At 48.7% G+C, this 25,877-nt stretch overlaps 1 protein-coding gene across 2 annotated transcripts; it reads left to right on the top strand.

The window, feature by feature from the left end:
• Window positions 1-3,641: 3,641 nt before the first annotated feature.
• Window positions 3,642-24,156, top strand: LOC102449435 (uncharacterized). 2 transcript variants are annotated; one of them, XM_075916951.1, is made up of 4 exons: window positions 3,642-4,600; window positions 4,874-4,972; window positions 10,556-10,685; window positions 20,029-24,156. In XM_075916951.1, exons 3-4 carry the CDS (start codon window positions 10,589-10,591, stop codon window positions 23,742-23,744), a joined length of 3,813 nt encoding a protein of 1,270 aa, XP_075773066.1. In that variant the 5' UTR covers window positions 3,642-4,600; window positions 4,874-4,972; window positions 10,556-10,588; the 3' UTR covers window positions 23,745-24,156. The 2 variants fall into 2 exon arrangements, with proteins under 2 accessions (XP_075773066.1, XP_075773065.1); XM_075916950.1 differs by having other exon boundaries at window positions 4,771-4,972.
• The last annotated feature ends 1,721 nt before the right edge of the window (window positions 24,157-25,877 follow it).

Raw genomic sequence — 25,877 nt, 5'->3', positions numbered from 1 at the left:
AGATTTATTTTCCGCAAAAAAGCCCCGATCGCGAAAATTACTCAATTCATCATTTTCCAATTTGATAAACAAATACTGAAAATTTCTAAATACTGAAAATTTCTAAAAACACTTATTACCTGTTTTGACCATAAAAAGCCATTTTATTCAAAAGGAAATACTTTGGTTAAAAAAAATCATCGAAAGCTGGCAAAGTGGTATAGCTCATTGAGCAGACGCCTGGCAACTTCTACTGAAAGGGTTGCATGGTGAAATAGGAAGGCAAGTATATCATAGTGGCCTCACCCGGCATGACCCCTTTGCCATGCTGTGGTATGACATGCACACCTACCTCAATTTCCCCCAGCAGTATCTTGAATAAATCCACTTCAGGGTGTTTTGCCTAAATAATATTCCTCGTTGGGGTCCACTAACCACCAAAATTAAATTTAATTGAAGTCCCAACAGAAGTTCCAAACTTAGTCCAGCTCCTTCTTCCAGCACCTATAGTCCGTAAACCCCTTCCTAGAGTGTGTCTCCACCACCCTCTCTGCTGGGAGATTTTCTGTACCACACTCCAGTATCTTCTCCTCATGTGTCCTCTTCTTCTGCCGCTCAGCCAGGGCAGCCCCTTCCTCTATTCAGCTGCAATCCTCACTCCCCCTGGCCCTCTCACTGTCCCTGGGTCCAGTTTGAGAGGTCCCACGCTGGGTGTGTTTTAGGGTGGGTGGGTGCAGAGTCATTGGTATTTATCCCGTTTTAGTATTTTTCTTATGTAACGATCGTATACAAAATGTTGTCAGTAACTGGTGGGTGCCACGTGGCAGACATCTGAACAAGTGCACAACATCAATACTGGTGTTCAAGACAACAACTCTGTCTGCTCATGGATGGAAAATCTTAGAGGGAACACTGGTCGAGAGGTGACAGCCCGGTAAGCCAAACAACAGAGAAAACAGCAACCCAGTGACTCATTCTGGGGCTTGAAGCCCAGGCCCCTCGGGGCAAACCCTGGCCCTGCCAGGGCAGGCAGGGCAAGGAGACCCCCGTACAGAGATCTGCTCTAGTGCCCGATGGGGCTGCGGCTGGAAGCGGCTCGGGGCCGTCAGCCCGTGGGCCCCACAGAGGCTCTGGGGCGGACGCAGCGCCGGGCGCCACTCCCAGGCGTGGGCAGGCTGAGGGGAGCGGAACTCTCAGCAAGGCGGGAAAATCCGGTTGGAACCGGTTCCCAACGGTCGCTGAACATCCCACAGGGGGAGGGCAAAGCCCAAGATGGAGCCCAGGGGTCAAAGGGACCCGACTCCATTTTGTTTTACATCAAATCACTGGTTCAACATTAAGATCATTAACATGTGGTCATGGACATGCAACACAGTTATAGATATTCCACAATAACTACTAACAGGAGGGGAGCAGTGAGGGGTGTAGGGATGGGGGAGGGGAGACAGGGAAGGCTGAGAGTGGCCAGGTGTCTGGTTTTGGATTGGAACACCTGCTCCAAAGGGACTTCTGGAAGCTGCCGTCACCACTGCTCCCGAAGCCATTGAATGTCCAGTTTACAGCACCACAGACTCCCTGCTAGCTGCAGTGCGGCCTGTAGGGAAGCAGTCGAGCTGGCATGGCTGGCTGCCAGTGTTAGGGGCTGCCGGGTGTGTGGGTCCCGTATACTCCCCCCCACCGTCAGGCAGGTGCATCTCCCATTGACTGGCTCAGCACAGGGGAGGAACTACTCCCAGGAAGCATTGCCCTGGGGACTGCTTGGGGGAGAAGAGGGGTTCTGGGGGTTCTTAGGGGGTGAGGAGAAGAGAGAGTTAAAAAGCGGGCTGGCGGGCCAGGGCTGTTTGCTGCACTCAAGCACTCCGGAAGCTTGTCCCCATCCCAGCCCCAGCTGGCTGTTAGCTCAGGCTGCAGAGGTTCATGCACCAAGCAGCAGAGGTCCCAGGTTCAGTTCCTCCTGTTGGTATTACAATTGCTCAATCAGTGCAGGCTGTCAGGCTGGCTGGCTGTGGAAGCTTCTCCAGGAGGGGAAGCACTGCCCGCACCACCCTCTCAGAGCCGGGGACAGAGACAGACAGAGGGGAAACCGATCCAAGGGAGACACTAGGCAAGAGGGCACAGAGATGGGCCCAGGAAGGAGCTTGTATCTCACACAGGGTATGATGCAGCCAGAGACACTGCCGGCAAACACATTTCGCTAAATAGGGGTGCTCGAGGGAGGGGAGTGCTGCCCCCCCGTGACATACCCTCCTTGTGTGTGCAATGTTTTGGGTTACCCACTGTGATACTTTGGGGTTCAACCTAGCCCCCAAAGGGGTAGTGCCACTGCCTGCCCTGAAACTGGGTTTAGTAAATGCTGCTGCGGCTCACAGCCCTGACACCAACAGCTGGCAGACAAGCGTTCAGGTCATTCCCTGTCTTCCATGGCCTGGTTATTTTTTTCAGGGTGACCCCAACACCCACTCAATCTCAGATTTCTTCAGTGCTGTCTGCCCTGTAGTGTCCAGCCCCCTTGTTGGACACTTGCAGAAGTTAAAATTGCTGCTCCTTAAGGGTGTGTCTAGACTACTGAGTTTTGTCGACAAAAGTGGACTTTTGTCGACAAAACTATACCAGCGTCTACACTACCACTGAGTTCTGTCGACATAACGTCGACAGAACTCAGCAGTTTTGTCGACGCTGGTAAACCTCATTTTACGAGGCATAACACCTTCTGTCGACAGAGTTCTGTCAACAGAAGGTGTTATTGCCTGTAGGGTTGCGTCTAGACTACAGGGTTCTGTCGACAAAGCAGCTTGCTTTGTCGACAGAACTCATTGTGTCTGGACGCTCTTTGTTGACAGAAGTTTTGTCGACAGATACTGTCGACAAAACTTCTGTCGACAAAACCCGGTAGTCTAGACGTACCCTAAGAGACCAGGCACTGCAACTTATTAATATCACTGGAGCTGACAAATGCTCCATGTTAGTCAAAGCCCTGAGTCAGCTAATGGTAAAAGTAAAACATGTCATTTTGTTAAAAAGCTTAGGTTTAAATGGAGATAAAAATGGTAACAAAGCAAAAGAAGTAAAAAATGCTTCTGAGACTAAAATTTAACTGAATCAGCTAAAGTTTTTGTTCAAGATGGTTTCCCTACCTGCAGCAACTTCTCCTACATGACTGGCTGTTCCAGCCAGGATCCAATCTTACAGAATCAGAGTGCTGGTTTCTTCGGTCCCTCAAGATACAGATAAGTTTGGGGGTCTCTCCCCTTTCTTTTTATACTCCAGTAACTTTTTGAAATGTATTTTTTGGGGAGAAAGCCCAAACAAAGTTTCTCTCTTGTGAGGGTGTAGGTGTCCTACTGTGTTCTCAAATTCACCTACCTTGTCTCGAGAGGCAGGAAGGCTTCCCAGTGCAGTCTCCATCCCTGTTGAAATTAAGTGATTACCTGGCTCTACTTGCTCTCCTGATGGCTTTGTTCACCTGGGCTGTGTCTACACTGGCACCTTTTTCCGGAAATGCTTAAAACGGAACAGTTTTCCGTTATAAGTATTTCCGGAAAAAGCGCGTCTACATTGGCAGGATGCTTTTCTGGAAAAGCCCTTTTTCCGGAAAAGCGTCCGTGGCCAATGTAGACACGCTTTTCTGGAAAAAAGCCCCGATCGTCATTTTCACGATCGGGGCTTTTTTGCGGAAAAGACTACTGTGCTGTCTACACTGGCCCTTTTCCAGAACAGTTTTCCGGAAAAAGGACTTTTGCCCAAGCGGGAGCAGCATAGTTTTTCCGGAAAAGCAGCTGATTTCTTACAGTAAATCGTCACTGCTGTTCTGGAAATTCAAGGGGCCAGTGTAGACAGCTCGCAGCTTATTCCGGAAAAGCGGCTGCTTTTCCGGAATAAGTGGCCCAGTGTAGACACAGCCCCTGGTGTGTAAATGGGCCTTTCTTTGTCATCGGTCCCACTTTCTTATTTTAGAATGAAGTGCCATGAATTGCTCACACAGTGCTCCACTCTCAAGAGCCAAAATTAAAGTGGCTGGTATTAGGCGTACAGGCAATAGGACATTTCTCCCCTTATATTTAATCTAATTGAAAGGCCTATGATTATGAGAGTGCCTAGGCCTGGCAATCCAAGCATGGGATGAGGGAGGCTACCAAGAGTTCATCTCAACTTTCCTTTTCTTTCTTCTGTCTTTTTTGTATCCCCTCTCCCACCCGCCCCAAGGAAAGAAACAGCAGAACCTTCTCTCTCTCTCTCTCTCTCTCTCTCTCTCTTGATTAACTATAACTAGCTAAGTATTAAAAAAAGGACTGCAAACTATGTACAATAACATTGAGTTAAACAAAATTCAAAGTTTATTAGTTAACAGCTGAGGAGAAGAGCTCGTTCCATCTGCGACCGAGGGCAGCAACGAAGGAAGTGGCGGGAACCGGACCATGCATGAGAGCAAGGGCGTAAACACCGTGAGACACTGACTGTGTATGCGTGGTCCGGCCAACTACTGCTATCAAAGACTCCGATCTGTGGTGCCGGGATGGACCCAACATCTACAGTGGAGCACCCACGGGGACATCACTCGAAGAAGAAGCTGGGTGCTCAGAGGGCCCCTCATCCTACAGGTCCCTGCTGCTGACACACCCAGGTAGGAGTATCCACGACCCAAGCTGCACTTGCCAGAGTTTCTCCTGAGTTCTCATTTTCTGAGATCTGCTGATGTGAGAAATTAACTCTGGTAAACCAGCTCCAGCCTGCTTCCTTATAAATGGAGTTTGCTGACCAAGTAACTCATAAGGGTCTTGGGCATGATTCCAGATAGAAACTAAAATGGAAAACAAGCATTTAATTGTGCAAGAGAGATCTGAAACTGAATGATGAAGAGATGAAACGATATAGAAGTTCAGCTTTTCTCTGAAAGTACCACGGCTCCGGTGGGCAGCGTTAAAGGTTGCAGAGACCAGCAGATGGTGAAGGAAGAACACACGTTGCTTCTCCAAGTTGAATTAGCAGCACCAAGGTACAGTGCTTTCTGTGTGTTTGAAACGTGGGTGCAATCTGTAGAAGAAGAGCTTGTAATAGTGACAAATGCATTGAAAATTCTCATTGGTGGTTTGTTAAGAATTGTTATTTTGATGGCTCCAAAGTTCTGGGATCTTGGCACTATGGCCAAGAATTTCAAAAGTTACTCGTGGGGTCTGAATGTCCAGCGTAACACACCTAAAAAGAACCTGGATATCCAAATGAGCTGAGCACCCACCCCTGGAAATCAGGCCCCTCTAAGGATATCCAGTTGGTCATCTAAAAACTGCTGAAGCTACAATGACCATCAGTCACTGTTTGCTTCTGAAAATATTGGGAGTAGTACATGGCTCGATAGCATCCATCACCGTGTTCGTTTGACAGGTGCGCTGCTCCCCGTTTCTGGTTTTTGGTTTGGCACACATGGCTGTCAGCATGGTGTCTTTCAAGGGCAGAGCTAAAGGTTAGGGTGGTGTTAAGGAGCGAGGGTCTGAAGGTAAGATAGGCCGGGTGGAGAGAGGGAACTGAGAAATTGAATAAAACTGAATAAAATGAGCTACAAGAGAAATCAGAAAGACAAGGGTACTTAGGAGGAGAGAAGGGCATGAAACAGGGAGTAAAACAGAATAAAAGCAGATAAAATAAATACAATGATGACCACTAGATAAATCCTCAAGAAAAGGATTTCTGGGAGAGAGAGGTATGACTGAATAAAATCTAAATAAAATGAAATGAAAACTGAATGAAATTTTAAAATAAAAGGAAGGGTTTTAGAGAAAAAGGGTATTAAAATGAAATAAAAGAAATAAAATATAAATAAAATGAATCAAATGAAATAAAATGATGGCTACTAAAGAAATCAGCAAGAATAGGATAGTTAAAAGAAGAGAGGGATATGACTGAATAAATGAATAAAATCCTTCTTTTAAGGATCCCTTTCTTGCTGATTTCTCTAGCAACCAGCATTTTATTTAGATTTTTTATTTATTCTGACTTCTTTTATTCCCTGTTTTAATTTTTTCTTTTATTCACTGTTTCATGCCCTTCTCCACTCCTAAGTATCATTTTCTTGCTGATTTCTTTTACAGCTCATTATATTACGTTTTTAATTTACTTTTATTCAATTTTTCAGACCCGCCCCACTCCACGCAGCCTCTTTTATCCTCAGACCCTCACTCCTTTATACCACCCTAATCTTTAGCCCTGCCCAGAAAGATGCCATGTTGGCCAGCCTGTGTCAACATAGCTGCCAACATGATGCCAGACTGGAAGTGAAGGGTGGCGCACCTGTCAAAAGTACACGGCGATGGGAGCTATCGAGTAATTTACTACTCTTGGGCTACAAGTAGAAGAACTTAGTTTCCCACCTCAGACAGATACAGTCTGAGGCTAGAATGATGTGAGCAATAGGAGTAACCAACAGTAGGAGGGGAGGGAGCCCAGAGAGAGGAAATTTACAGCCAGGGGATCAGTTGGTGGCTTAGTAGCAGACAGCTGCACGTTTGAGGCACATAATAGGAATTTTGTGTTGTTTATTTTTTATCACAATTGAGGCCTCGTTGTGTTAGATGCTGCACAGAGACACTGGGCGCACATATGCATGCATACACGCATGCAGTTCCGGCCACAAGCATTTTCGTCTTAAATAAACTCATCTATATTAAGTCATTGTATGTCCACATCTTGAATACTGTGTGCAGACTGGGTCACTCTACCTAGAAACAGATCCATTGGGTTTGGAAAAGGCATGGAAAGAGCAACAGAAATGAGGAGGGGTAAGGAACAGCTTCCATAAGGAAAGAGATTAACAAGACTGAGACTTTTCAGCTTGGAAAAGAAATGACTAAAGGTTTGGGGGATATGTTAGATGCCTAGACAATCAGGAATAGTGTGGGAAAAATAGAATAAGGAAATGTTATACCTTCCTTATTCCTTCACTAATGTAACGCAAGGAGCTGACCCAAAGAAATGTATAGGCAGCAGATTTAAAATAAACAAAATAAATTATTTTTTCATAGTCAACCTGTGGAACTCTTTGCCAGGAGATGGTAGGAAAGCACAAACCATAATAAGGTCCCAAAAAGAACAAATATCAGAGGGGTAGCTGTGTTAGTCTGAATCTGCATAAACAACGAGGAGTCCTGTGGCATCTTAGGGTATGTTTACACTACAGCACTAATTCGAACTAACAATTCGAATTAGTTAATTCGAACTAAGCTAATTCAAATTAGTGCATCTAGACCTAAAAACTAATTCGAATTAGCGTTTTGCTAATTCGAACTAGCACGTCCACACTGAGTGGACCCTGAACCGAGGTTAAGGCTGGCCGGAAGCAGTGCCGGCAGGGCATCAGGTTAGAACTTAGAGCGTGGAGCTGCTGTCTCGGGCTAGCCGAGGGCTGTGCTTAAAGGGTCCCGACCCCCACCCCGGACAGACAGTTCTCAGGGTTCCCCTCTTGCTTGTCTAATTCATTGAGGGACAGCAAAGCAGTCCTGTCTTGGAGAGCCCTGAATGCCCACACTCGGCACATCACAGCACTCGGCCATCAGCCCGGCTGCACTTGCCGCAGGCTGCCATCCGGGGGAGTCAATCGGGGGGCTGTCAGGATCCAGGAGGCCCTGCAGGAGAGCTTCCACCCCAAGGAGCCTGCAGAGCCACCCCAGTCCTCCCCATCGGGGGCTCGTGCCCCATTCCTCCCTCACCTCCTTCCACTTACCCTCCCTAGCCCCCCTTCCTGTTGTAAAGAATAAAGGACACGTGTGTTCAAAAACGGGGGGGGGGGGGGGGAGAATTAACCTCTGGGGAGACTGGGAAAAGAAGGAGGGAGAGGGGAAGAGAGAGGGTGGGAGAGGGGAGGGGGAAACCTGGGAGGAGGGAGCTGGAAGGGGGAAGCCAGGGGAAGAAGGAGGAGGGGAAGTATAAAACTATGGTACGCCATATCTTCAGTACTGTGTACAGACGTGGTCTCCTCACCTCAAAAAAGATATTTTGGCCTTGGAAAGGGTTCAGAAAAGGGCAACTAAAATGATTAGGGGTTTGGAACAGGTCCCATATGAAGAGAGGCTAAAGAGACTGGGACTTTTCAGCTTAGAAAAGAGGAGACTGAGGGGGGATATGATAGAGGTCTATAAAAGCATGAGTGGTGTGGAAAGGGTGAATAAAGAAAAGTTCTTCATTAGTTCCCATAATAGAAGGATTACAGGACACCAAATGAAATGAATGGACAGCAGTTTAAAACTAATAAGCGAAAGTTCTTCTTTCGGTCCTGATGAAATGCATCCCAGGATACTCAAGGAGCTGATAGAGGAGGTATCTGAGCCTTTAGCTATGATTTTTGAAAAATCATGGCAGACGGGAGATTCCAGAAGACTGGAAAAGGGCAAATATTGTGCCCATCTATAAAAAGGGGAATAAGAACAACCCAGGAAACTACAGACCGGTCAGTTTAACGTCTGTCCCAGGGAAGATAATGGAGCAGGTAATTAAGGAAATCATATGCAAAAACTTGGAAGGTAATAAAGTGATAGGGAATAGCCAGCATGGGTTTGTGAAGAACAAGTCATGCCAAACTAATCTGTAAGGGTCTGTCTACACTACCCCGCTAGTTCGAACTAGGAGGGTAATGTAGGCATACCGCACTTGCAAATGAAGCCCGGGATTTGAATTTCCCGGGCTTCATTTGCATAAGCGGGGAGCCGCCATTTTTAAAACCCCACTGGTTCGAACCCCGTGGCTACACGGGGCTAGAACTAGGTAGTTCGGACTAGGATTCCTATTCCGAACTACTGGTACACCTCGAAAGAAGGAGTGGGCATGAGGAAGGCAGGGATGGAGCAAGACATGTGTGAGGTCACAGAGGGGCAGGAGGGTAATGGGGGCAGAGGGGGGGTGAGGGGGTGGGCATCAGAGAAAAAGAGGGCAAAGGGGGCAGGGGCAGTGAGGGAAGGGTGAAGCACCAAGAGAGTGCAGAGGTAAGGGAAGGTGCAGGTGCCAGGAGATTCTGGGGGTGAAGCAGAAGGGCAGACACCTGCAGGGGAGGGACCAGCACCAGAGGAGAGAGGCAGGGCAGGTGTGTAGAGGGAGGTGTTAGGAGGGGGGATGAGGAGGGGTAGCTCACATGATCAGCGTGGGGCTACTGGAGAAGTGGGCACAAGGGGGAGAGAAGGGCTGGTGTAGGGGGCAGTGAGAAGTGCAGGAGTCAGGACAGCAGAGGAGGGTGAGGGGTTGGGGGGCAGCAGGCACCAGGGGAGCTGATGGAGCAAGGGGAGGAGACATGGCAGCAGAGGGAAGAGGTTGAGGTTTATAAGATATTTATTAATAACTTGGGTGCCACAGTGACACATGCAAACAAGCCCCATGAACTCAGTACTGATTTTGTAATTTTGCATATCACAAAATTCATTCTGCTCATGGCAGGAAACTCTTAGAGGGACACTTCCCCCAGGCTCTCCGCCCCCCAAGTTAACGTCACACACGTTGGGCTAATGCAATTGCAGGATAGTTGCATGAGGGGGGGTTTGGTGGGGGCCAAAATAATCCCTATTGGTAGAAGGATGGTGGGAAAAGTCCTTGGGGGGGGGGGTGTGTGTCACATGACACCTTTTACTTTTGGTCATGTATCCATCTTGCCCCGAGAGTGTTGCCTCCAGAGGCCTGGCTAATGGGGGTCAGGGGGTGTGGCTAATGGGGGTCAGAGAGTACATTTAAAAAAATTCTTTGGGTGCACACCCTACTGAAATGTGCTGCGCACGCCTATGACAGGAAGCGGCGGAGCATGGAACAGCAGGGCTGGGCCCTAGAGAGCCGAATGCACTGCCTGCAGCACAGTCTGAGGGAGGGGATCGGCTGCTGGGGTCTCTGGGAAGAGGAGGGGGAGGGGTGGAAGAGCAAGTCAGGCCTAGGGGCACCAGTTTAATAATCCCACGTAGAGCACCATAAATCCTCAGGACGGCCCTGAGCCCCAGGATAGAGGTGCTCTGTGTATACAGGGAGGGGATCGGCCCCCCACAATTTGGTGCTTGGCTTGTGCTGAGCGTGCTCAGTAACACTGGTAAAGCCTCTGTCCTCCGTCGTCCCTCCCCCCTGCGTCATGCTCTCACTCTCTTCTTCCCCCGCCCCGTCACAGCATGCACAGGTCTCCCCTCCTATCACAATCTGAAATGGCGCGCTGATTCCCCGTGGGGAGGGGACCCCGGGAGCAGGCACAAAGCCGGCTGGACAGCACATTCCTATAAAGTAGGAGCTTTCGACATTGCACCGGTACCACCCGCCCAGCGCTCTGTGTTCACACTGGCCAGTGGGACCCCGGCGTCTCACAGTCGTGACAGTGACGCATACAGGAGTGAACCCAGCCCCGTGTCCAGGCTCTACAAGGGCGAGTTCCCGCTGGGAATCGGGTTCTGAGCCCTGCGCACGATGCCCCGAGCGTGTCAGGCAGTGACAGACCCACACTCACACGCCCACACGGCCGGTGGGATGAACCCAATGCCCCTGGTCACAGAGGGGTGGAGCCCGCAGCCAGGGGGAGGGATCGGACTGTGGCCCAGGAGGGCGTCGGTGTGACGTGAGTTATTTCTTGCAGGCTGACACCGAGGAGAACGTTTGGACATTCGCCATGCCCAGGTCAGATGACACGATTGAGATGCCGACTCTGGGCCGCCCGTTCCAGCTGGGGATGCTGTATGACTGCTGCAATGACTCCCTCATTCCAGGTAACCCCAAGGCAACCCTGAGCTCCGGCGGGAAAGAAGGGAAGGGCCACAGTCCGACCTGTCATCCCTGAGAATGAGCTGGGCTGGGGGTGGCCTGGGGACGGGTGCTAGGGGAACAGACCTGCGCACACCCCAACATCGGGGAGTGAGGTAAGTGGCTGGGGCGGAGGGGAACGTGCCCTGGGCGGGTGACCTGCTACTGTTTGTTCTAGGTCATAGTGACCAAAAACATCATGTGTTCCTGAGGAAATGGAACTACCTACTGCCCCCATGGGATGGGCTCTTTTCTCCGGATCTTTTCTCCGGAAGGCTACCCCCTGGTATCCTCGCCCACCAGCCAAGAGACTCCAAACACCCCTTCCCTGGCATTTAGTAACTTAATAACGTAAGTTACTTAACCCATAGACTCATAGGCTACGTCTGCATTGGCATCCCTTTCTGGAAAAGGGATGCTAATGATACGAGTCGGAATTGCAAATCCGCGGGGGATTTAAATATCCCCCACGGCATTTGCATTTACATGGCTGCTGCTTTTTTCTGGCTTGGGGATAAGCCGGAGAAAAGCACCAGTCTAGACGCGATTCTCCGGAAAATAAGCCCTTTTCCGGAGGATTTCTTATTCCTACTTTCATGTTGCCTGTCTACAAGAACAGTTGCACAGGAGGGCTTATTCCTGAGTGGGAGCATCATAGTTCTTGCACAAGAAGTACTGATTTCATACCTTAGAACGTCAGTGTTCTTGTGCAAGAACTCCCCGCCTGCGTAGACAGGCAGCAAATTTTTGCGCAAAAGCGGCCACATTGTATGTCGTGGTTCAGGGCCACACTCAGCTGCTGAAATACAGGGGCTGAAAACAGCTCTGGGATTTACTGCAGCATCCAGTAGGGAGAAAACTTGTTCATCTTGGCCTCTGAGGACAGGACAAGAAGCAATGGGCTTAAACTGCAGCAAGGGGGGATATAGTTTGGACATTAGGAAAAACTTCGTAACTGTCAGGGTGGTCAAACTCTGAAACAAATTGCCCAGGGAGGTTGTGGAATCCCCATCTGTGGAGATATTTAAGAGTAGGTTGGATAAATGTCTATCAGGGATGGTCTAGACAGTGCTGGGTCCTGCCATGGGGGCAGGACTCAATGACCTTTCGAGGTCCCTTCCAGTCCTAGTATTCTATCACTCTATGATTCTCAACACAGGCCCGTCCTTGGGATTCAGCATTTTCTTGCTCTTGCTCTTGCTCTTGCTCTTGCTCTTGCTCTTGCTCTTGCTCTTGCTCTTGCTCTTGCTCTGCTTCCAAACCCCTCCCCCCCCAGTTGTCTGGGAGGAATCCTTTTATAGGAACCTTGAGGCCTTAATTGGCAGCAGGTGCTTAATAAACCTCAGTTGCAACCTGACTGATAATTAGGCCTCTATTTTCTACACTGGCTGCTGGGCTGTGTTCAGGTGAGGCTAATTTGGAAACAAGAAAGCATTAACCCATCTCTCAATATGGCTTCCTTCTATCAGAGTTTTGCGGTTTGCAGGCTGTGGTCTGTCACACATCCTCCCCCCCACTTAACACCAGTGGGTTGGGAAACTTGGGAAGCCAAACCAGGGGTGGATGAGAGTGCCGCAGGGCCCAGGACAGCACCGCGGGGCCCTGGGCAGCGAAATTTTGCGGGGCCCCTCCTTTGACACCGCGCATGCGCGGGGCCTCGGGAAGCGCGGGGCCTGGGGCAGCCACCCCGCTTGCCCTGCCCTAAATCCGCCACTGAGCCAAACAGTGCATGAGGGATAGCCCATCCGCATTCCCATGTTGGGTTCCAGCCCTGTGCTGCACCCTAAATTGGAAAGGTTGTAGGGATATGAACCACCAGGTGACCTAGCATTCTTTTCCCTATTCCTCTGCAGCCACTGCAGTGGGGCATGGTCCATCACCAATACAAAACGTCGCCCAAGGTGGTACTAGCGTAGCGCCTCCATGGCCCATTTTATGGCAAGGCACTCCCTCTCAACTACCGTGTACTTGTGTTCCCTTGGGAGCATTTTCCTGCTAAGATGCAACACATTGGCTGCGTCTAGACTGGCATGATTTTGCAGAAATGCTTTTAATGGAAAAGTTTTTCCGTTAAAAGTATTTCCGCAAAAGCATGTCTAGATTGGCACGGATGCTTTTGCGCAAAAAGTGCTTTTACGCAAAAGCATCCATGGCCAGTCTAGACGCGCTTTTGCACAAGAAAGCCCCGATCGCCATTTTAGCCATCAGGGCTTTTTTGTGCAAAACAGTTCTTCCCTGTCTACACTGGTCCTCTTGTGCAAGTATTCTTGTGCAAGAGGGCTTTTTCCCAAACGGGAGCGTGAAAGTTTTTGTGCAAGAAGCACTGATTTTGTACATTATGAAGTCAGTGCTCTTGTGCAAATTCAAGCGGCCAGTGTAGATAGCTGGCAAGTTTTTGCGCAAAAGCAGCCACTTTTGCACAAAATCTTGCCAGTCTAGATGCACCCTGTGTGTTCTTCTTCCCCAGTTGTTTGTGATAAGAGTACCCTCAACCCCACATCCAATGCGTCTGTTTGTAGGATAAACTCTTTAGAGAAGTCTGGGGATATGAAAACCGGGTTGCTACAGAGAGCAGTCCAAAGGTCCTCAAATGCGATCTCTGCTGCCTCGGACCATTTAACTGGGTCAGGCCCCCGGGCTGTCACCAACTCTGTCAGGGGGGTGGCCCATGTTGCAAAATGGGGAATAAATCATCAATAATGGCCCACTACTCCTAGAACTTGTTTCTTTTGTTTAGGCCACTGTTGGATGGCCTCTAATTTATTTAACTGGGGTTTTACCACCCCTTTTCCTACCACATATATGAGGTATTTAGCCTCCCTGAACCTCACGGCACATTTGGCTGGATTTACCGTGAGGCCAGCCCGCCTAAAGGAGTCTAAACCAGCCTCAACCCTCTTCAGGTGGGTGTCCCGATCCACTGGGTGGACAATGATGTCATCTAAGTGTAACCCCTCCTGTTTCTAGCCCAGTGTGAGGTTATTCAGCATAGGGGAAGCTTGTGACTTCTTACACCACTGTGGGGGGAGGGCTAGGCCTGAGGCTGCTTGGTGTGCTCTGCGTTGTGTGTGTGTGTGAGTGCACCTCAGACAGACCCACTCCGACAAATCACCAGGAACAGGCTTTATTCTGTAAAAACATAGAAGAGGAAAACAGTTCAGCAGCCCCTTCTCTCAGCATGCAGCCTGTGTGCTGCTTCTAGCACAGTCCTTGCTGAGACCCTGATGGGGGCAGAGGGCACATCCTGGCAGGAACCAGGGAGTTCTCCCAACATGCCGCAGTTTGTAGTCCACAACTTGTAGTTCCCAGGGCTGCTGCTGAAACACACTGGACCTTGGGCTACATAAGTAAGCGGCAGATTAGGCAGCATGGGGCCGCAGCAGCTTGTCCATGAGGCGCTGAAAAGTGGCTGGTGCCCCATGGAGGCCGAACAGGAGGACTGTGTACTGAAACAGCCCCTCTAGGCTAGCAAAGGCCATCTTCTCCTTGATGTCCTCAGCCAATGGGATTTGCCAGTAGCCTTTTGTTAAGTCCAGGGTGGTCATGTATGGTGCTCAGCCCAGGCAGTCTACCAGCTTGTCGATGCGTGGTATGGGATATGCATCAAACTGGGAGATCTCATTCAACCATTGGAAAACGTTACAAAAACGGGTGTCACAAAAGAGGGAGTTCTTGCTGCATGCTGAGCTTGTGTTTGGCTGTTTGGGTTTCTTTGGCTTTTTTCCTTTCCCTTTCCTCCTGTCCCCCTGCCAGGAGTGTGTGCTGTGGCTGGAAGGTGGAAGCTGTGAGCTTCAAATCAGGGTTTGAAATCTAGAAGCCTCTGCTCACTGGTTGAGCCTTAGTCCCTCCCTCTGATTATAAAGTCCAGGGCTTTATAAAGGAGTGAGTCAGCAACTAGGGAGCTTGTGAACAGGGAGTTTTGAGATGCCATTTGTAAGGGGAGTGGGTAGGGGGTGAGATACACTCGCCATTATTTAAAATATTTCACTAAATTTCTGCTCTTCAAGGAGGCATTTAATTACAGCCGAGGAATCTCTCAGAGGAAAGGCAGGTATGGATGGTGATGGGTCTGTTGTTGTTACCTGCACAGCATGTGCCATGTTTGTCTGCTTCCTGGAAGAAAGAAGGGATTTCATCTGCACTAAGTGCAAGCTGGTCGCCATTTTGGAAGAAAAAATTAGAAGACTGGAGGCCCAAGTATTGACCCAATGTTCCATCAGAGGATGAAGAGCCAGAGAGGGCAGTACACGACAAGGAAGAGAACTGGCAGCACGTAACCTCTGGAAGAAGAAGGCCAACTCAGGTATCCCCCATTCCTGTAGAGGTAAGTAACTGCTTTCAGGCTCTCTGCACAGGCACTGCGGTGGAGGATGCGTTGGCAGGGACCTCTCAGGGAGGAAATCAGAAGGGAGCACCATCTACCATAAGGCATGGGATGTGTAGGTCTACGAATGGGGGCTCCATGACCACCACCCCCAGAAGAAGAAGACGGGTTGTGGTTGTCGGGGATTCCCACCTGAGAAGGACTGAGTCATCCATCAGCTGTCCAGACCTGGAATCTCGAAGTGTGCTGCTTACCTGGAGCTCGCATTCAGGATGTGACCAAGAGTCTTCCAAAACTGATCAAACCTTCAGATTGCGATGCCTTCCTGCTTCTCCATATAGGAACTAACGATACGGCCAAGAATGACCTTGAGTGGGTCACAGCAGATAATGTAGGATTGGGAAGAAGGATCAAGGAATTTGAAGTGCAAGTGGTCTTTGGGAAACAAACAGGAAGAATTAGAATCCCTGGCCTAGTCAAAGAACTATGATTTGACTGGAATAACGGAGACTTGGTGGGATGAACCACCTGATAAGTATTTTATACAAGAAACAGAAAACCATCAAGAATGACATTTCTAACTTAGATCGTCTCATCTCAAGACAAACATCCACACCGACTGACACCTTGCAAGACTTTTGTTCCACCAGACAAGAAATCTACTATACACACTTCTATTCCCTACAACAAAGAAAAGACAATAAATTTTCTAACCTGCTCCATACCACTGGCTACAACAGCAACTGCCTCAACCCACCGGATAATATTGTTAACCTCTCCAGCTACAAACTCAATCCAGCAGAAGAGTCTGTCTTGTCCCGGGGTCTCTCTTTCTGCCCCACGTCCCCCACAAACTGGATACAATTTTGTGGTGACCTTGAGGCTTTTTTTCGCCGCCTCCGTCTCCGAGAATATTTCCAAACCACCACTGAACATCAATCTGACCTACCAGATCCCCCCTACCAACACCAAAGGAAAAATAATTCTATATGGACTCCCCCTGACGGTCGGAATTACAATCTGGATTTCTATATACACAGCTTCCGCAACAACGCACAGACTGACATTATTCGCAAACGACAACAAGCGACACAGAATCTTAGCCGCGCTGAACACCATGCCATCCAGAGTCTCAAAAACAACCTGGACATTGTAATCAAACCAGCTGACAAAGGGGGTGCTGTGGTCATTATGAATAAGGCCGACTATAACCAGAAGGCAACCAGACAACTCTCGAACACCACATTTTACAAACCTCTCCCCTCTGATCCCACCTTGGACTACCAAAAGAAACTACACTGTCTCCTTAAAAGCCTCCCCACAGCTACTCGGGAACAAATCCTCACAGAATCACCTTCTGACCCCCGACCAGGATTGTTCTATCTACTTCCCAAGATCCATAAACCTGGGCACCCCGGACGTCCCATCATCTCTGGTATTGACACGCTCACTACTGGTCTATCCAGCTATGTAGACACTCTTCTCAAACCCTTCGTAACCAATACCCCCAGCTATCTCCGTGACACTACTGACTTCCTAAGGAAACTACAAAACATCGATAACCTCCCCAATAATACCATCCTTGCCACCATGGATGTAGAAGCTCTATATACCAACATCCCACATGAAGACGGATTACAAGCAATTAGAAACACTATCCCAGAGGACACTACTGCCAACCTGATAGCAGACCTATGTAACTTTGTTCTCACCCACAATTATTTCCGGTTTGAGAACAACTTATACCTCCAGATCAGCGGCACAGCCATGGGTACACGCATGGCCCCACAGTATGCTAACATCTTTATGGCTGACCTAGAACAACGTTTCCTCAACTCCCGTCCCCTTTCACCCCTCCTCTACCTACGGTACATCGATGACATCTTTATGATCTGGACACATGGCCAAGAAACACTGGAGATATTCCACAGAGATTTCAACAACCTACACCCCACCATCAACCTCAGCCTGGACCATTCTACACGAGAGATCCACTTCCTGGACACCACCGTACAAATCAACAATGGAAAATTAGACACCACTCTCTACAGAAAACCCACTGACTCATACAGTTACCTACATGCATCCAGCTCCCATCCAGAACACACCACACGATCCATCGTCTATAGCCAAGCCCTTCGATACAACCGCATCTGCTCTAACCCCACTGACAGAGACTAGAAGCTTCAGGATCTCTACCAAGCATTTATAAATCTCAACTACCCACCCAGAGAAACAAAAAAGCAAATTGAAAGAGCCAGACGAATACCTAGAAACCATCTACTTCAAGACAGACCCAAGAAAACCAACAATAGAACACCACTTGTCATCACCTACAACCCCCAACTTAAACCTGTCCAACACATTATCAATAAACTACAGCCTATATTGGAACAGGATACCATACTCAAAGAGGCTCTGGGAGACAGACCCATAGTCTCCTATAGACAACCACCTAACCTCAAGATGATTCTTACCAACCACCACAGGACATACCACACTAATACCAACCCTGGTACCTTCCCTTGCAACAAACCCCGTTGCCAGCTTTGTCCACATATTCATTCTGCTGATACCATTATTGGACCTAACCAAGTGAGTTATAAGATCAAGAACACATATTCCTGCGCATCCAGAAATATAATCTACGCTATCATGTGCCGAAAGTGTCCGTCTGCTATGTACATTGGACAAACATCTCAGACACTTCGCCAAAGGATTAATGCCCACAAAACAGATATTAGACAAGATCACAAAGAGAAAACAGTTTCTTGCCACTTTAACCAGAAAGGACACTCTCTAAATGACTTAGCCACCTGCATTCTGCTACAAAGACCTTTTACATCTGCACTTGAAAGGGAATCCTCTGAACTGTCATTCATGTTAAAATTCGACACTTACCAACAAGGACTTAACAAGTCTTTGAACTTTCTCACCCATTACCAAGACAGTTTCCCCAATTATCACCTGTAATACCATTAACTCACAAACATCCCACTCTCCCTACCTTTAATATCATCAATTCACAGACACTTACCTTCCTTCCTCCCCCTTCCCACCCCCCCGCATCCCCCTTCTGTTCTGCAATGTGATTTGTCCTTTTCATATTTGTTCATTTTTTTAAATTGTATCCTTTGGTATATATGGTTGTGACTACTTTCTTCCACTATTTGATCTGAGGAAGTGGGTCTGGCCCACGAAAGCTCATCATCTAATAAACCATCTTGTTAGTCTTTAAAGTGCTACATTGTCCTGCATTTTGCTTCGCATGACTGGAGCACTGCGATGGAAGGGTATAAACTGTTCAGAAAGAACAGACAGGGGAGAAAAGGAGGAGTTGCACTGTATGTAAGAGAGCAGTATGATTGCTCAGAGCTCCAGTATATAGAGGGAGAAAAGCCTATTGAGAGTCTATGGGTTAAGTTTAGAGGTGGAAGCAACAGGGATGATGTTGTGGTTGGTGTCTGCTATAGACCACCAGATCAGGTGAATGTGGTAGACGAGGCTTTCTTCAGACAACTAAGAGAAGTTTCCAGATCACAGGCTCTGGTTCTCAGCCAGACATTTGTTGGGAGACCAATACAGCAGTACATGGACAATCCAGGAAGCTTTTGGAGAATGTTGGGGACAGTCCTGTCTGATCAATCTGGTCAGCTTCTATGATGAGGTAACTGGCTCTGTGGATATACCTTGACTTTAGCAAGGCTTTTGATATGGTTACCCACAATATTCTTGCCAGCAAGTTAAGGGAATATGGACTGGATAACTGGACAGTAAGACGGATAGAAAGCTGGCAGTGATCGACGGCTCGATGTCAGGATGGTGATTTGTTTCTAGCGGAGTGCCCCAAGGATCTGTTCTAGGGCCAGTTTTGTTCAACATCTTTACTAATGACCCGAATGAGGGGATGTATTGAACCCTCAGCAAGTTTGCAAATTACACTAAACTAGGGAGAGAGGTAGATACGCTGGAGGGCAGGGATAGAATCCATAGTGACCTGGCTAGATTAGAGGATTGGGCCAAAAGAAATCTGATGAGGTTCAACAAGGACAAGTGCAGAGTCCTGCCCTTGGGACGGAAGAATCCCAAACATTGTTACAGGCTGGGGACCGACTGGCTAAGTAGCAGTTGGGCAGAAAAAAACCTGGGGGTTACAGTGGATGAGAAGCTGGATATGAGTCAACAGGGCACCCTTGTAGCCAAGAAGGCTAATGGCATATTAGGTTGCATTAAGAGGAGCATTGCCAGCAGATCCAGAGATGTCATCATTCCCCTTTTATTCAGCCCTGGTGAGGCCACATCTGGAGTATTGTCTCCAGTTCTGGGCCCTCCCCACTACAGAAAGGCTGTGGACGCATTGAAGAGGGTCCAGCAGAGGGCAACCAAAATGATTAGGGGCCTGGAGCACATGACCTATGAGGAGAGGCTGCAGGATTTGGAACCTGAAGGGAGGTCCCAAAGAGGCTGGAGAGAGGCTGTTCTCAGTAGTGACAGATGGCAGAACAAGAAGCAATGGTCTCAAGTTGCAGTGAGGGAGGTCTAGGTTATATATCAGGAAAAACTATTTCCCTAGGAGGGTGGTGAAGCACTGGAACGGGTTACCCAAGGAGATGATGGAATCTCCATCCCTAGAAGTTTTTAAGTCTCGGCTTGACGAAGCTCTGGCTGGGTTGATTTAATCGTGATTGGTCCTACTTTGGGCAGGGAGCTGGAGTTGATGATCTCCTGTGGTCCCTTCCAGCCCTATGATTCTATGTAGCAGAGAGAGATGGAGTTGGTCTCCGTTTATGTGAGACTTTTAAACATCCACTAATCTATGTTTCACCTCACATGGACACGATACCAGAAGCCTGTTACTAGATCTGACACTTTGTTCAGGGACACTCAGCTCTTATTGCGATGTTAGAAAACACCTGGCAGTTACAGAACAGAAAGGTCTCTTACCCTCTCTGCCACTGACCATGTGTCCGTCTCTCCTGTTCTAGGCATCACTTTATGGGACCTGGAGACGCTTCGAAATGATATAGATGCAAAGCCGCAGTCCAAGACTGAATTTCAGATTGTTGCATCTGACTCCATTGAAGACAAGGCCTCTGCCCTGAATGTCACAGCATCGCTGAAGGCCAGTTTCCTGTGTGGCCTGGTGGAAGTGAGTGGCTCCGCAGAGTATTTGAATGATACCAAGATGTCAAAGCAGCAAGCCCGCGTTTCTCTCCAGTACTCAACTACGACACAGTTTAAGCAGCTGACTATGAGCCATATAGGTCGCCAGAATGTTTCTTACCCTGATGTGTTTGACCAAGGCACGGCCACCCACGTGGTCACGGCTGTGCTGTACGGGGCACAGGCGATTTTTGTGTTCGATCAAGAAGTTTCTTCATCTGAGAATGTACAAGAAATACAGGGAAACCTGAAGGTTATCATTAAAAAGATACCCCTTATTTCCATCGAAGGAGAAGGCTCTCTCAGAATGGATGACAAAGAAAAAGCACAGGCTGAAAAATTTAGTTGTAAGTTTTATGGAGATTTCACTCTTGAGAAGAATCCAACTAACTTCCAAGATGCCATGAAAATTTATTCCACCCTCCCAGTGCGGCTGGGTGAGAACGGGGAGAAGGCCGTACCAGTGAGAGTCTGGCTGTACCCACTGACCAAGCTGGATTCCAAAGCTGCTCAGATGGTGTGTGAGATCAGCACAGCGCTGATCTTTGATGTTCAAATGGCGCTGGAGCAGCTGACAGAACTGGACATGCGATGCAACGACTTGGTAAAGAATCCGAAAGTGAGAACCTTCCCTGAAATGCAGAGGAAAATCCAGCTATTCAAAGATCTGTGCATGCAACACAGACAGATTTTCCAGAAAGAACTAGCAAGAATCCTACCCTCCATTCGTGGAGGTGGAAAAGAGGAAGGGATCCTGGTGGACATTTTAACCTACAAAAACCAGTCACCATTCAATACCCAGCAGCTCAATGAATTTCTGAATAAAAAAGAACGAGAAATGAATTTTGTCAGTTCCTATCTTTCTATCCTAAGGGATGTGGAAGTGGTGTCCTCCCAGAACAAACTGGATGAAATAGTTCTGGATCCTGCGAATGAGTTTGTCGTAGCCTTTGTGTTCACTTCACTAGATGTACAAGAACCATATTTATCAGAGTTAAGGTTCTGCCTTCAGACCCAGTTTCTGAAGAATTCCCAAGATCCTGCATCAGCCAGTTCTGTTCGTGAGAAACCCAAACTGTGGTTTGAGGACAAAGAAAGAAACCAAAATGCCCGAAAAGCTGCAAAATCCGTGTCAGACTTTACTTGCGTGAATAAATCTAATGGGAAGACTCGATTCATTGTGGCCTCTGTCCCAGATGAACACAACCCAGGAGTTTCAGTTCACCTCTATGAAAATGGAGACTTGGTCAGCGCTAACTATGAACTTCCCTCAAAACCACTTCCTCTCCAGATTGATGGAGTCAGACATGACTGTGTGCAGCTCACGCTGAAACCGGCAGCCTTTGGATGTAAGGAAATATCCAGCTATAGTGTAGAGCACAGGATTGTAGGGCAGGAGAATTGGACAGCTGTGGGTACAAACAGTAACAAGGGGACCTTCACAGTAACAGGGCTCCATCCAAACACCGTGTATGAGTTTCAATACGCAGCAGTGAGCAAACCAGGGCGAAGTGTGAGCAGCGACATGAGTGATCCTGTGAAGACGCTACCCACCAGCCCACCTGGAAAGCCAAAAAAAACCATAGTAGAATCATCAGCCATCACCCTCTCCTGGGAGAGTCCACGTGTCATTGGAGATGGAGTCAGTATAAGCGAGTACAAGGTAGAATATAAAGAGGAAACCGGGGGTGAGCAGAAGGACAAATGGCTGGAGCGAAGGACAGAAGAGAGAACCGAGTCCTGCACCATTGATGGACTGAGGCCACAGACGCCCTACAGATTCCGGGTGTCGGCCGTGTGTGCGGACGGGGCTGTGAGTGACCCTGGGGAGGAGGTCTCAATTACAACAGCAGGCGAGGAATTAAAGACACTAGCACAAGATTTCTACAAGAAGAGCACTCAGATAGAAGAAGGGCAACCCTCAGTGTATGCACTGCCCATAGTGTTTGATTCTAATGCAGCACACCCAAAGTACAGGCTGGGGAGGGAGACCCTGCAGATCCCTAACAAAGTGATTATGGTGATGGGAGCTACCGGGTCGGGGAAAACGACTCTCATCAACGGGATGATCAACTACGTCCTGGGTGTGCAATGGAAGGACGAATTCAGGTTCAAGCTCATCCATGAAATAACAAACAGAAGCCAGGCCCAGAGCCAGACATCTGAGGTGACGGCCTATGAAGTGAATCACACAAGGGGCTTCCAAGTCCCCTACTCGCTGACTATAATAGACACGCCGGGATTTGGCGACACCAGAGGGATAGAGCAAGACAAGGCGATAACAAGGCAGATCCGAGAGTTCTTCTCCACCCCAGGGGCCATTAGTCACATCGACGCCGTCTGTGTTGTGGTTCAGGCCTCACTAGCTCGTCTGACCCACGCCCAGAAGTACGTGTTTGACTCGGTGCTCTCCATTTTTGGGAAGGACATAAAAGACAACATCCAAATCCTGGTCACCTTCGCCGATGGACAGACCCCCCCTGTGCTAGAGGCCATTAAAACAGCTGATGTCCCTTGTGCTAAAGATGCTCAAGGCAACCCTGTTCATTTCAAGTTCAATAACTCCACCCTCTTTGCCTGTAACGCTACAGCTGACGAGGGCAGTTGTAATTTTGATGAAATGTTCTGGAGAATGGGAGCCATGAGCATGAAGACATTTTTTGGGGCTTTATTGAAACTGAAAAGCAGAAGTCTGACATTAACACAGGAGGTTCTCAGGGAGCGGAAGGAGCTGGAGGTGGCCGTGGAAGGGCTGCAGCCCCAAATCAAAGCCGGCCTGGTGAAGCTGGAAGAACTGCGGAAGACACAGGAAGCTCTGGAGCAGCATAAGGGTGACATGGAGGCCAATAAAGACTTTGAGTATGAGGTGGAGAAAACAGTGCCAGAGCAAATAGACATCTCTGGGACAGGTGCTTATATAACCAACTGCCAGCGGTGTTTCTTTACATGTCACTATCCCTGTGGAATCCCTAATGATGATAGCAAGCGTGGGTGTACAGCAATAAACAGCGATACAGGATGTTGCATGGTGTGCCCTGGGAACTGTGTCTGGGATGTTCATTACAATCAAAAGTACCGGTGGGAATACATACTAAAGAAAGAGAGACAGACCTATGCACAACTGAAGGAGAAGTATGAGAAGGCGTCTGGGGAGGTGCTGTCCACACAGAGCGTGGTTGAGAAGTTGTCTCAGGAATACGCTGCAGTGGAACAGATATTAATGGATCTTATTGATAAATCATCTCGCAGCCTCCAACGTCTGCAAGAAATCGCTCTGAAACCCAACCCACTGTCCACCCCGGAATACATTGACCTGCTGATCATGTCGGAGCAACAGGAACTGAAGCCTGGGTACCAGGAAAGAATAAAATCCCTGAAGGAAGTGAGGGAGGTAGCTGAGATAATAAGAAAGATTGCCAATAGGGAGTCCCTGCTGCCAGGCGAGAAGGATCTGTACAAGAAGCATGAAGAAAAACGGTCTTCATTCAAAACATTTGTGAAAGGAAAACTGGATATCGTTAAAAGCTGGTTTCATTAAAAACATTTTCAGCTTCCCCATGAAAACCTAATAGCCAGTTTAACCAAAGCATGTAGCTTCGCCGTGATCCAGGACTAGGGTCTCTTGCTGGTTTTATAACATTTTCTATTAATAATCAGTAGCCCCTGATTCTCCTCACTTACCCACTTTTTATTTCACTGACTTCAGTTTGCACCAGTGTTCCTAACAGCAGAATCTGGTCCCTGGAATTTGGGCAGAGAAAGTCGGCACCAGTGACAGAAGCAGCATTTCTCTATTCTTTCAGCAATGCGCATTTCATACCCATTGTAGCTAAATGGGCTTTATTTGTTGCCCTGCGTATCCACATGCAGTGTGTTCTGCTCCATTCCCCGTGTGTTCATGTATTATGAGTTCTTATTAAATCATGTGGCCGTAGTTTTGTAGTTTAATAAAACAAGATTTGATTTGGATCGGGCACTTGTGTCTGTCTTTTCCAGAGTTCAGTCTAACACCAAACCCCCAGGTGGGAGACCCGCCCTCCCCGCTCCAGACCTCACTAAACCCCTCTTGCACTCAGATCCGGTGTTTGATTGCTTATTATTTTTGGTAGGGATGTGAACAGGTTAACCAGTTACCCATAAGCATTGCGTCAATGTCGTCTGTCAGGGGTTTTGGGTTTGTCCTGTTGTGCTCCTGAGAGGACTTCTACTCAATCGGTGATGATAAACTTTCAGCTGCGTGCATGTGTGTGTGTAATCCCTTTATCTAAAATGGTAAGATTCCGTGCACTTGGGGCAACACAGGAGATCTCTGAGGGTATGTCTACAATACAAAGTTAATTCGAACTAACGGACGTTAGTTCGAATTAACTTTGATAGGCGCTACACGAGCGCTCCGCTAGTTTGAAATTAATTCGAACTAGCGGAACGCTTAGTTCGAACTAGGAAAACCTCATTCTACGAGGACTAACCCTAGTTCGAACTTACTAGTTCGAATTATGGGGTGTGTAACCCCTTAATTCGAACTAGTGGGAGGCTAGCCCTCCCCAGGTTTCCCTGGTGGCCACTCTGGCCAACGCCAGGGAAACTCTATTGTCCCCCTCCTGGCCCCGGACCCCTTAAAGGGGCATGGGCTGGCTACGGTGCCCGTGCCAGGTGCAAGCCTGCCAGCACCCAGCTAGCAGACCCTGCACCTGGCACGGCTCGAGCCAGCCACCCGATGCCCCCCAGCCCTTCCCCTCTTCCCGGGACCAGGCTGGCGGCTCCCAGGAGCTTGCCTGGGACCTCAAGAGGCGGGCACCCGCCTGGGCTAGTGTGGACATTGTGGACCTCGTCCACGATCTCCGCATTAGGCACAGGAAAGTGGCCGTCTAGGGCAGGAGAGCTGCCAGCCTGGCCACCCAGGAGCAGGTGTGCATGAAAATCAAGGTGGTCCACTGAGACCCCCAACCCTGAGCCCTGAGCTTACAATGGCTGTCCTGGGTCAGACCAAAGGTCCATCTAGCCCAGTAGCCTGTCTGCTGACAGCGGCCAACCCTAGGGACCCTGGAGGGGATGGACTGAAGACAATGACCAAGCCATTTGTCTCGTGCCATCCCTCTCCAGCCTTCCACAAACCTTGGGCAGGGACACCACTCCTACCCCCTGGCTAATACCACTCCATGGACCCAACCTCCGTCACTTTATCTCACTTCTCTTTAAACTCTGTTCGGGTACGTCTACACTACAACGTTAATTCGAACTAACTTAGTTCGAATTAGTTAATTCAAACTAAGCTAATTCGAACTAACGGATCTAGACTAAAAAACTAGTTCGAATTAGCGTTTTGCTAATTCGAACTAGCATGTCCACACAGAGTGGACCCTGAACTGGGATGAAGGCTGGCCGGAAGCAGTGCCGGCAGGGCATCAGAGGAGGACTTAGAGCGTGGAGATGCTGTCTCAGGCTAGCCCAGGGCTGCGCTTAAAGGGACCCGACCCCCACCCCGGACAGACAGTTCTCAGGGGTGCCCCGCTTGCAAAGCAGTCCTGGCTTGGAGTGCTCGGAGTACCCACACTCGGCACATCACAGCACTCAGCCATCAGACCGGCTGCACTTGCCGCAGGCTGCCATCTGGGGAGAGGGGGCAATTGGGGGACTACAGGAGAGGTTCCACCCCCAGAAGCCCACAGAG

The sequence above is a fragment of the Pelodiscus sinensis genome, unplaced genomic scaffold (genome assembly GCF_049634645.1).
Source record: "Pelodiscus sinensis isolate JC-2024 unplaced genomic scaffold, ASM4963464v1 ctg40, whole genome shotgun sequence".
Lineage (NCBI taxonomy): Eukaryota > Metazoa > Chordata > Testudines > Trionychidae > Pelodiscus > Pelodiscus sinensis.
Note: the sequence above shows the minus strand (reverse complement) of the source record. Positions and strands in the feature narration are given on the sequence as shown.